The sequence below is a fragment of the Plectrocnemia conspersa genome, unplaced genomic scaffold (assembly GCF_051122295.1).
Source record: "Plectrocnemia conspersa isolate PC_06_02 unplaced genomic scaffold, ASM5112229v1 ptg000011l, whole genome shotgun sequence".
Taxonomy (NCBI): Eukaryota; Metazoa; Arthropoda; class Insecta; order Trichoptera; family Polycentropodidae; genus Plectrocnemia; species Plectrocnemia conspersa.
Genome location: NW_028277175.1, coordinates 4,488,773 through 4,502,451, shown reverse-complemented (window position 1 = coordinate 4,502,451; position 13,679 = coordinate 4,488,773). Strand labels below are relative to the sequence as shown.

Sequence of the window (13,679 nt, the reverse complement as noted above, 5' to 3'; positions counted from 1 at the left end):
TACATATGTAAGTCTAGGTTTTTGACAACTTCTCTTATAAACATTATACACAAGTAGAATATATAAACTCCTAGACTTTTATAACTTCTTTTTAGAATAATGATACTGGAAGATTAACGGAAAATTATTAAAAAAAATATTTTCTAAATGTTTAAGAAAGGTAATAGTATAAAGTTATATAGGAAAAACATACACGTGATTAAAATTAGACAAAATTTATATTATTTTCTATCATTAATATATATATAGTATGTATGTCTGTATTTTTTTCCTGTAGAATTTCATCCTGACGCCGTTCTATTCTTTTCTCGCGGATATACACGTTCGCGGGGAAATTGGTGTACGCATATTTTATGTTTTGAAACATCCGTGAATAGTAAGTGGTTAAGTTAAGTAATAAATAATATGTTACATAATAAAAATGTATTCTTTTTCTTTCTAGATGTATACATATTATATTAAGCAAAAACGACAGTTTCAATGCAAATACTATTTAATTAAAATGTGCTTTCGAACGTTACTTTTTGCATATTATACAGAAAAAAGTTTATATACAATTATTCGGTAATTAAAGTATGACGACAATAATATCATTGGCAGTAAAATAAGTTAAAATTGGCGTCATTTAAAGTGACGTTTGATATTATATATTTGCTCAAAAAACCTAACAAATCTGTCGATAGATAATTTTTATTAAGGTCTTATATAATGATATATTCATTCATACAAAGTGCGATTTAAAAGGATTTTTTTTGTAAAATACATGTGCATTTAAATAAATACTTTGTTCCGTAAAACGGATTGTTTGTGCATTTATGTAGGGTTAATCTTAAAAGTATTTTTTCAAAAAAGATACGTTGCAGAGTTATTCATAAGCTCGCTCGCAACTAATCTGTCCAACACTAATGCACAAACAATTCGTTTTATGTAGCAATTAATAAATTTAGAAATCGCTGAATATTTTTATAATAAAAGGCCTTAGATTTTGCACTAAAAAAGTTTTATCCGTCTAAATGTATGGATCGGATCACATAGGTTTGAGAATATTTAACCGTCGCTTTCACTGCGGAAGTGGGAACCTAAATTCAGATGCAATTTCGCAAATTGGCAAAATCCGGAATTGCGTCAAACACAAAGTCCGCACTCTTTTGTGTTAAAATATGTGCGAATAATTTTACGTGACGCAAATAAATTGCTGTCAAAGCATAAGACACGATTTGCGCTACACTATCTATGGAGTTGATTATATATGGATAAAGACAAGTTTATCGTTGGAAAGTCTAGATTGGCTGCCGATAATTATTGTGATCATTATTATATTGCAGGTGAGAGCTAAATTATAATTTAAAAAAACTCTCACCAATGTTTTATTTATACAATAAAATTAAAGTCAATCATCGTGGAAACGCTAGTAAAGCAAATAACTCATATCAGAGATAATCAAAATTCCCGTGATTGTGACTAGCGAGCGATGAAATAGGCGCTTCAGAAATTATCGCAAAAACGATTGTCACGCAAGACTGAGAGCGCATTGAGGAAGTCGGATTTTTTTACAACCATCGCTTATGTTTTGATTATAGCATAGCCTCAACGTTTGTCGAAATATGTTTGCAAAATAAGCGTGAAATGCGAGATTAGGTAGATGGGTAAATAAAGTCATACACGAATATTAAATTGAAAAATTCGCCATGGGCAATGGAAAAGTATAGAAAAGACGAGAAAAGGTAATTTAGATAAGGTGCTAACAATCTTTGCTTATGAGACGTAAATAAACTATTTATTCTACACTTTAATAGAAAAAAACGTAACATCTTTTTATCTTGGTTCATGAAAATATTAAAATGCGACAAGATTATACATATATACATACATATTTATTAAAACAAAAAGTCTAAAAAGGTACAAGGTACATTTTTACAAATTTTGCCTTAAAAAATAAATAATTTAAAACCGATTAAATTAATACATCAAACAAATAAGGTAACGCATAATTTCATAATACTATATACCATAAATTATAATGGATTTTTAAAATTCTCAGGATCTAAGTGGAATAACGAAAATTAAACCTAGAGGTTGGTAGTCCTATAATGCTGCTGAAGCATTTACTTTCACTTAAACTATGCAATGTAACGCGATAGTGATTGAAACAAGTGAAAATATATTTATTTCTAGAATCGCAATGACTATTGACGCTTCAAGTTAAAAACTATAAATAGTACAATTAAATTTGAAACTTACACATATATTTATAATTCGAATACATTGGTTTCAAATTTCATACTGTAATAATCTTTCAATGCAAAATTCAGAACAGCATCTTAACTGGTAATTAATCAACATATATATATATATGTATTATACAGTACACATGTGAATAATTGAAAAATTATTATATTATATTATTAAATGTTTATGAACAGCTCAAAAATATTGTTGTATTTTACATATAAAAAACACACGTTTAATATGTGCTTAAGCAATGACGCAAGAGATTAATTATTATTTATTTGATGTATCATAAATAAATGGCATTTAATGCATTCAAAAATAATACAAAGAATTTTATAATAAATAAACACGCAAAGAGACATTTATGGAATAATAATAATAATATATAAATATCTATACAATAAAAAATATATAATATTATTTAACCAACACTCGAATCACAATTACAAACAAAAGACATTTATCCGATACTATAAGTAGTATATTATTAAAATGTTATTATTTAACCCTTTGATTGCCGAAATCAGATATATCGGCTTTTGCTTTTAGCGAAAATCGCCAGATCAGAACAATCGATTACATTTTTAGTTGTAAGCTATATGTTTCAAGGATTTTTAATTTATTTATTAAAATTAAATTAAAACCATCGTAACTAACAGGTTATCCCAATGCGTCACGATGGTCTAAAATAATATATTGTATTATTTCAATACATAATTAAAACTAATACATAGGAACAAGCGAAAAAATCATAAAATATTAAAATTATATGATACGAATCGGACCAGCTCCTCGTAGCTGACATTTAACAGATCAATGTGCGGATGGAGCCAGACAGACAAAGGCGAGTGAGAAAGAGCGGATTAGTGCGGTAGTAAATAATACATCGATATGTATATAGTAATCCAAAAAACTTTGGCAATAAAAGAGTTAATGCCAGATTTATAGCTCTGAAGATGATTTAAAATGTGTTTTTATTGCAACCCATATATAAATATGAAGTATACATAATTACTTTTTTTAATCCTTTATTATAACCTGAAAGGCGTTAGCCCAATACGTTTCAACGGGGTAAATCTGTCATAATAAATACTCACAAGTAAGTAAAGAAATCTGTAACATCTATGTAATTACTAATAAATTATTATGTGTGCTATAATGTATAATCAATATATGACAAATTACAGCTAAAGCCGGTTTTTTAATAATAGTGCATTTTTATAAATAAAATTTCGGGTTTTTTGCAATGGGACCTTCATATATATAATATATTACTATAATTTCATTAAACGTTTGAAGAAAACACCATGAAATTGAAATAATTGCACTGCCATATAATTACATAAAAGTATGTTTTTTTTTAGTAAAATAATAAAATTTTGGTACTAGTTAGTTAACACAGCGTCACGCTTAAAAACTATTAATTGTTACTCCCCGCCGCGTTTCCTGTGCTGTTCAAACCCAAACCTAACACAAGCAAATAAACCGTTATTATATTCATTTAGGTTTGAATAGCAAATGTTTTGCAACTGGCAAATTTGAGCGTAGCACTGTACAAAATTTCTCGGCGCGCGGTCCCCCATATGTCGCGAAAATTCGATATTTTATAAAGTTTGGAAGCCACTAAGATAAAACGTATTTTTATACAAATGTGACAAACCAGGCGATTCGCTACGTGACTCATTAGGCGTATCTAAAAATAATGCAGCTTCCCGGAAGATACAACCAAAGTTCAGAAGCTCCATAAAGGCGCAATCACATATCACTCGCTCATCTCGTGGATCTTCTATGGAACATTTCTACGAGTTCAAAGTAAATCTTAAATTTTTACGCTCTATGGTAAATTTATACTCGACTTTAATATCACATCAACTAATAGCACGAGACTGAAAATGTTACATTACCATGCATTACCTTGTACATACATACATACATAAATATAATCATTTCTACTCCTGGAAGTAGATAAGTTTGAGACTCGTGTTTATATTTTTATAAATTTATTTTAAACTGCCATTTTACGCGATATACGACTTAATTCATAGACCAATCAATACTACGCGTTGACCGTCTTGAAAAGAAAGTTCCAAGTAAATATGGTAAGGCAACAAATTAAATCGTCAGAATAAAAATCAAATCTCGGTCAGAATTTTATTAACAGTCTGGTCATAATTATATTATTTAGGGTCAGATTAAAAATAGTATATGGTTAGAATAAAAATACAGGACGATCAGATTTAAAATAATGAATGGTCACAATTATATAATATAGGATCAGAATAAATATCAAAATGTTAGAATAAAAATTGCATATATCTGAATAAAATCATTGAATTAGAAAATGTTTATTTTAGAAATAGCTTATAAAATATGTTGAATAGGTTAGGTGCGAACGAGCGTTGGTCAGAACATTGAACACCCCATGAATACGTATCAACGATTATATTTAATTGTATGTAGGACGAGAAGGTATTCAGAGCGACGAGCGCAGTGGGAATAACGACAGAGCGGCGGAAGAGAGCACGCTTAGCTTGTTGTCTGACCATGACATCTGACAATATTGCGAGTCTAAGTAAACAAGTTGACCCTAAAACACCTTGAATGTTAATGAACTGCTGACATGCGAATGACAGATCGACCAGTTGTAGCAATCTTCAGCGTTACAGGAATAACAACACTATTGATAGCTGAAAAAAAAAATTCTAACCATTTAATATTTATAATAGCCCAATACGTTACAACGTGATAAATCTGTGCCAGCTGAGTCAGTCAATCAGATATAATGAATACCTATAGGTAAGTATTAACCACTTCAGAGAAACCAGTCTGAGACATTACGGATTAAGCTATTCCATTCTTAGTCTTAATAGGAACGCTACATAACGAGCGTTCCCACCGCAACGAAGACGGCACGATTTTATTGCTTTTGACGTGGATTTGAATTTGGCCAGAAAAATGCGCGTCTTTTAATGAAATACTATGATTCCTAATGAAATCAAAATATTAAAAAAACAACCACTGATTAGTCAACTTTCACCCTCCCCCCCTCCCCTAGCTAGAAAAAGCCTAAATTACATCCCTGGAAGTTGGACAGCGCTGGTCAATGGATTAAACATATCCATGATATAGTTTACAATACATTTCGAGCATTATGGATATGGTATTCAAAAGCAAACATTCGACCAGAGGCGGGCCTTCTCAAAATTTAACTCAAGTCCGTCTTGGCCACTTGAGACGACCAGTTCGTCCTCGCATTTGAAGCAGTTACGTCTTACATCCACACAATCTAATGATCTACACAGCCCTGAATCGACAGCATTTAGCTCAACAAAGCTAATAAAATATATAGTGCGTGTAAGTATATCAAGCATGAAAACTTGATATAATTAACCCATAAACCGTTGAATTAAAGGCTTAAAATATTTTGCTAAAAAACTGTTCTTAACGCAGAGATCCTTTGTCTAGAGAAAATTTGATTATAAAGGATCTATCGAAGACACGTGTCTTTACGGTGATCAGTCTATGATTCTACATACCAACAATATGCATTGTTTCCTACGTCACCATCCTTCGGCGGGTCGGTGAATGTGTCCGCGTCACCGTTGCGACCTCAAAAGCGAAAACGAATGCAAAATATCAAATCACTCGACTTTCGATTCGCCGACCAGCGGTTGGCGTGTTGCGTGTCAAAAAATGACGTTCGCTCTCGTAACTCTGGTGGCCTATATCAAACGGCGCTCGTCTCCTTTCGTCGTCTGCACCCACAAACACCTGCCAACCCATCATCGCAAGAGCACACAAAGCAGACGCGGATTCCAGAGAAACAAAAATGTTAATTACTCCATGGATGCTCGAATGGCCCGTATCGTATCGAACGTTTCACTTTCAACGAGTGTTGATATTAAACGTTAATCCTTTGCATTCAGGATCGATCGTTTCAAAGTCCAAATAATGTAAATTCAACTGACAAGGTCGCGTTTGTCGAACGACACTAACTGATAAAACGCTTTTTACGCCAAACCAATGTTTATGTTTCCCATTTTGCATTAATAACTATATTTTGCGTATACGTATATGGCAAAGAAGAAGCTTGTTTATAGAAACCAATCTGGAAAAACCAGTACTTCAGCATATATCATGACATTTGTCTTTGAAACTAAAAAAAATACTATTTATATATTGCTATTTGCATTTATGCATTTAACGATTTTTTATATACTAAAATTCAATGGTTTAAGAAATATTTTGGTTACAATTTCATTTACACATCGATTGCCTCGAGTGTAAATTGGCTAACTTCACTTGAAAATTACTTAATAATGCAACTTTGCTTCTACTGTTTCATTGTCACTAAAAGCAACATTACAATTGCAACATTATCAGAAAGTACGAACTTGTTAAAAGAACAACTATGAAGTTAACTAACGTTGATACATTGTACATACGCATATATTAGAGTGCGTGGAATAGAAAGTGACATTGGTTCTTATTTGGTTTCGAACGCAAAGCGCGAATTTATGAGCGCGTCACAAAACAATATTGCAAGAAAGTCATTTGGTCCGATGAATCCAACTTTAAAGTAATTTAAAACTAAAAGTGGTAGATATAAAAATATATTAAAAACTTAATTTATTCAAAAATTTCTAAAGCAATATTTTTTTAAATAATCATACTTTTTTTAAGACCCCTGGTGTATATCACGTGCGTCGAAGAGTGAGAGAACATCTAGCTGATTACGTAGCACCCAAAGTCAAATATTGTGGCGGAAGCGTTATGGTCTGGGGTTATTTCAATGTTGATATCCACATTAACGGATTCCTACTGGAAAATATTTCTAAGTAGATACCACGCTACCATCCGATTCCAGCAAGATGCCATACTTTGCTAAGAATTAGGGGTTGGTTTAAGTCAAATGGTTTGGCGCTTTTAGAATGGCCTATACGTCTGCTCAATACTGTGCATGGAGATATTGACATTTTCTCGTGCACATATGGAGTTTTGGTTCAATTCGTGTGGGACAATGCACATCTTCGAGACACGAGTTGTCTCACATATTTTTCCATCATCGGAAGAGACCACAATGGTTTCGCTTACAAAAGGGCACACGGAAGATACTCGTGCTTTATTAGAGGAGTTGTCCACTAATAAACGGGGCTCAAAAGAGTATGGCCATTGGTCGAAATTAGCCTTTTCAGCGCGACAACCTAGCCACAATAAAACTGTTATTCATGGATATTTTCATTGTACGGTTTGGTAACTCTAGCTACATAATCAATGATTTAGTGATACTAACCAACACTATCACTAAATCATTTGACTCGATCTCCAGTATTTAAAAAAACTTGGGGGAGATACCATACTATTAATAACTCCACATTTAATTAGCAGTTGCAATTAAAGACCCTTGTGCTATGTAATTTAAGTTCAAGGCCTTAACAACTATCTATTGTCTTGCCTTTTAATTATATACATACGCATTTAAAGATCATCCTAAGAGATAGCCACATGCTAGCAAGCATTCCACACATCCAACAAATATAGACATGGAAACGCCTGCCACCTAGCTTCTTGCAGACTTTCCAAAGATTTCCGCGTGCAGTTTGCGCCAGAAGACGGCATAACCCTTGCGAAACAAAGCATCCAATGCAGCGGCAATACCACGCGGCGCTGTCGCATCTAAATTTATCTACTACTAAGCTTTCACACTCTCACGAAAAGGGAACGTGTCGTGCGTGCGACAGAGCGAGATCCAATTTATAATTGGAACATAACGCCGCCTGCTACTCGTGCGGCCGGGATCTTCTTACCTGTGCAAAAACGCACGCCAGGAAGAAGGAAAAAATCAACTCCAAACCCGACAGACGGGAAGGGATGCTAAAAAATTCGGGTTCAAGGATCTGAGCGCTTTGTCTCTAAGCCAGACAGACACGCGATATACCACCGCATTAAACATGAGCTGAATTACTATCGTCACGATAAGTGTTTTTTATTAACACATAAAAACTTATCGCATTTAGCAATTATCTTGATGATAATGTCAAGCGAGGCGGATCAATCGTTTCTGCGTTACCATGAACTCGAAATATAAGAGAAAGTGCAAAGTTTTATGCATTCGAGAGCAAAACGAACATTTATTATCGTAAGTGCTGTTTCTTTTTATTCAATTCAATTTTTGTTATCAATTACTTTTGTAAACATCTTGGAATAACATTAGCGAGTTCTGCTAAAGATGAATGCTAATTGTCTTGTATTGTTCGAAATGTTAAAATTTTACAAATTGGTATTGAAACAAAGGACAATGGTGTTCCTTGGTATTATTAAAATTTGGACAAGATTTTGTGTGGTTTTGCAAATCCATTACAGGCTCCAAAACCGAAAAATGAGTTTTTATGTACGTTGACAATATCATTTTGCACATAAAGTTTCTGAATCGTGTGTTGTAATTTTAATATGTCGTTATCTTCTATGACTATGACTTATGAATGTGGCTTTGTTACCAATCAAACCTGACTTTGTTTTCCTTGTATTGAATTCAACGAAATACTTTTTTCAATAATTTTCCTCGTATCGCAATCGACAGGTAGTTATATGCCCAAATCGACTTTGACGCGTCACTCGTTTTCTGGCGTCTAAATGACTAAATATCTGAAACTTCAATTGTAGAAGTACTCTTACAACACAACACAGAAAATATAGCCGACAATCAGACACGTCTTCCTTCAAAAAGAGTAACGACTTCGACGAGGTCGTAACTTTCTAATTACGTCGTGCGTGTGTTTAAAAAGTACACTGTGGTTATTAAAATTTGCATGAGTTACGAGCCCTCTTTCGATGCGTGTGTAATTCAATAGCGAAAGACTGCAATTTTCTGAATAAAAACCATCAAGTTTTCCTTGCGGTATTGACCTCAATTTATGGAGCACATGCAAAGCAAGAATCTAACGTAAACCTTGCTGATAATGGAAAGTTGAGTAATGCTTAATTGTCATACTCTTTTAATAGTGTAATATTTCATTTGATTCAAAAATGGCTTTAGACATTAAATATATGTATGGCAAAACTTTGACATGTTCCAAGAAGAAAATAAGAAAGGGGGGAGCAGAAAGATGTAGTCACAAGGTGCTCGGAAAAATACTGCGTTTTAATTTATTCAACTATCCTATTCTAGGAAATACGTATCATTCAGATAAAATCGTTACTTATCCTCAATTTATCGCGTTCATAAAAAAAACATTTAGCAATGTTTAGCAACTATAATACAATGACGTTAATATTATCAATCAAACCTTGGGTTTCTTACATTTTCAAGATAACGCCACTGATGTGAGTCAATCGGTCGTACAATCATGTTGAAACCTCACATTAATCCCAGATATTTGTTATATGTACCTGGAGAAACCACATCCCACCTGGTATTGCACAACCTCCAAAGGCCTCTCTCGGCTTGGGTGTTCCCCGGGCGAGAGAATACATAAATATATATTAATTTTGCTTGCGGATTTGCATAGGACCCATTCCTTGACCGTTTACGTCACGCATTGTCTGAAAGCAATGTAGAGCAGTAAGAATACAATAAAAGTGCATGCCTTTAAACAAAGTCATGGACGATAATAGAAAATGCATATTTGAAAACACAATATGGGTCATTGTATCCACATATATAGCTTTCCTAATTAATTAGTATTTTTTTAAGTAATGATATCATTTTCAATAGGCGGTTTTTGTCAACTTTTCCTATACTAAAACACAGATAACATACTTAAAAACATAACTACAAAAAATTGTACATTAATAGTTTATAATAGACACTTAAATTAAATTGTACATCACTTGCGCCTGTAAATAATATGTTAAATGAAGAAATTGTTAAGTTTTTTTATATAGCTCTATATAACTATGCCATTTTACATTCATGCTTTTACTCAGATTTTGTGGGAAGTTGTTCACAGACAAAAATTCTCACGGGAATCACGTTTCAAAAATCGGGACGAGAAAATATCTGTGATATTTTAACATCGATAATATATTGATATTATTCCGTTAAATATATTTATTTAAATAACATTGTATTGATGTTGCCTGTCCACATTTGTGTAGAAATTACAAAAAATGAAAACATTTCTTAAATCTAAAAAATAATGTACTTGATTATACCATAGGTTTATGTTATATGAAACGAAATAGATCTCATATATGAGCCGTTGTTTTTAAAAGTGGTATAAGTCCATTTATTTATATATTGAGACACTTAAGGGTTTGCATTTGAATCAACTTAAAAATATTGGCAAACGTTAATAAATTTAAATAATGCTTCTAAAACTATAAACTTGTTAAATTTTATTATGCAATAATATTAATAAAAATGTTTTTTAAATACAAATGCATGTATACCACTTTTAATAATAATAATAAATTATGAAAAATATAGACAATAGCAATTTAAAATTTATATTTTACTTTTTTGAAATGTATTTTTTAAGTAAATAAATACAATTTCACTGATATTGACCAGTGAAATTATAATTCAATTGTTTGATACATTTTAACTAGCCTAGTTAGTGAATTTATATTGTTGCTAGTGAAAAAATATTTGGAAAGTTTATTTTCATGTCTTGATACAATGATCAGCCTTTAAGCAATTGCTGTTATGAAAAATACGGCTTTTACATTATTTTCTATATCTAGTATGGTATAGTTGGTAACAAAAATATACTATATGAGTGCTCTTTGACTATTAAATATTTACACATTATAAGAAACTAAAACAAGCTATAATTCAGTGTTCAAAACGATAAAAAATATACATGTTAGATGACGAACAGAAGGTCGCCAGATGAATAGGGAGTCATTAATTTTAATAACTCAAAAACTACATACATTATAGAGTACAGACGATATCATACTATCTACGTACAGCACGATAGTCGTGATTTTTTTATAAACGTGAGCTAAACGTTAAACCGTGTCTTGTCAGCTGGTTAGCTGGTTAAACCCGTTCCATAAAGAGAACCATAATTCATTTCGCAACATGCATCGAAGACGATGATGATGATCACGATGACGATGGACGATCGACGACCTATTTGAGGAGTGGACGATTCCGTTATTCGTCCGTCCTGAGATGAACTTGATCTTGATCTTTGCGCATGCGCAGATTTAATACAGCCGACTTTTAGTGGAAACGTTAGTAATATAAATTTGCTTATCAATGACAAGCTCTGCCTTATTTTGCTTTGCGGTGCGATTCGCGCAATTTAGATAAGACAACATATTATTAAAATAAATACGGACAGATAATAGACGTCAATTGTAGTTTTTTCGTATCGCTAATTATAACAGATTGGTCGATTTTTTGCTGATTTATAAAAACATTTGCTGAAAAATTGCTATTATTCCTAGTTAAGTACGTTAATAAGTTAGACTACGTGTGTTCTAATTTTTTTGTTTTTAATTAGCTTATGTTCTTTGGAGTAGCACATACATAATCAGTGAAGCATACAATCCACTAGAAATGTAGTAAAAGTAGCTCATAAAAAAATGTTAAATATATCAACATTTACAGAAATAAATTTATTTATAATCTGGTGATACGGCTTTTATTTATGGTGCAATTTTATAATATAAAAAAACAGCAAACTTTGTGGTGTTTTTTTTTCATAAAATTAAATTTGATACTGTTTTTGTAATTTATAATTAGATAACCGTATGGCAAAAAAACAAAAGATATATCTACGATATATAAAACAAACAAAAAACGTAGTTTTTCGTAGGAGTGACAAACAAACCATTGTGGGTATACGAACGGCATCAACTAAGTTTATTACCATTTCCGAACAAATTAAGTAAAAAACGTACACGATGTTTCTTTTTAAAGCTGAAGCATTATGATTTTAAAACTCATAAATTTATTAATTTAAGGTCTCCGATATAGTTGTTAATATATGCATGGTCATTAAACGGTTGTTCAAGAATTTTGTTGAAGAAAATGATTTATTTTACCAATAATATAGATTTATGTCTCTTGGATTATATAAGAATCCGAGTTTTTTATAAGCGAAAATAAACAATTATGGGTACCCAGCAGACGTATATTATAAAGTACGATAAAAATAATCCGCGGACCTTACTTTAACAAAGACTTGGGTTAGCACCATATAACTTTCCCGAACAGATATCAAACACAGCAATCGACGACATCGACAAATGCGTCGATTTCGATTTTACGTTATTCCTTTATACACGGCAGAAAGATAAGACATGTTTTATATACCCCCCAAATCGTCGATATTAAACAGAGAAAGAAAATATCATCTGAATAATATTTTTTAAGGGTATAGGTCGATTAGTGACAGGCCAAAATGAACATATAATTGTATATAAATAATTACTACTGATAATTTAAACATATGCACCAGTACAAGTCTAATTAAGCGTTTTTTTCTCAGTTACCACGTGATTCTGCATGTATTTGTTTGTGTGCACTGACTTGATTGAAACATGAAACAACAAAGGTAAGTATGTTTATAATTTTTAGTCGTAACATAAATTTACAACGGGGTGAAACAAAGCAATAAAGTTGATGGTAGATCAAATAACAAAGGTTTTATATGGGCGTATACATATTTACCATTCGAGTGAAAGCGAAACACGAAATTTATTTTTTATAATTAAATTAAATTAAATGTATAAATGATGATATTCGTCAAAGGTGAGGTTTAGACCAAAAGTGAAAACAGTTCATGGCCGGAAAGCTATGTTCGATCGCCATTATTTAAATTCGAATGGCCGACTTTGGTATCGTTAAGGTCGCGTTTTACTTTTAAAATGGTGGCTTTTTCAAACGCAAGATGGAATACGAACCGATATGGGCCAAATCGATGATGGGAATCTCGCACTTGGAGAGCAGCGTCTCGGCCGGCTTGGGCGGGTTCATCTTGGCGCTGAGCATGACTACCTGGCTACTCGCTGCGCTGGCGGAACGTTCTCACTGGCGATCGTCGTCACAGCTCCACGCGATAACGACTCATGACAAACGAAACGAACGACCGAAACGAGTCGGCGTCACGGGCACGCCGTTAGAGTTTGTTAAAGTTGTGAATGGTCTCTTGATTGTTTCGAGTGTAAAAACGATCCTTGCACTGCATCTGCAACACAGCGTAGTGCTTCACCTGCCGGCGGTAGACGACGTCGAACCGACTGCCTTTAAACATTAAAACTACCGAAGGGCCACCGAGCGAACGATTCACTGTTCAATGTATGCTAAAAAAAACGTCTGCTTTCGCTCTGTCTGAACGCGCTTGCTTATTTGCCTGGTATACTCGGCGACAATTGAGACATTTGAACCGAATTGTAAATTAAGTGAGGGCTGGCGGATTTCAAAACGCGTGTCAACTGCGAGAGACAAACCGCTGCGAACGAACCGACGACTCGAAGAGCAAACTTATACT

At 32.9% G+C, this 13,679-nt stretch overlaps 1 protein-coding gene across 1 annotated transcript in view; it reads right to left on the bottom strand.

The window, feature by feature from the left end:
* LOC148229184 (uncharacterized) overlaps positions 1-13,679 on the bottom strand; it is a 23,387-nt gene extending 9,708 nt beyond the window's left edge. The window contains exon 1 of the mRNA XM_088198551.1: positions 13,093-13,679. Within this exon, the coding sequence (XP_088054677.1) occupies positions 13,093-13,180 (88 nt within the window). The 5' untranslated portion in view covers positions 13,181-13,679. The remainder of the gene's footprint in view (positions 1-13,092) is intronic.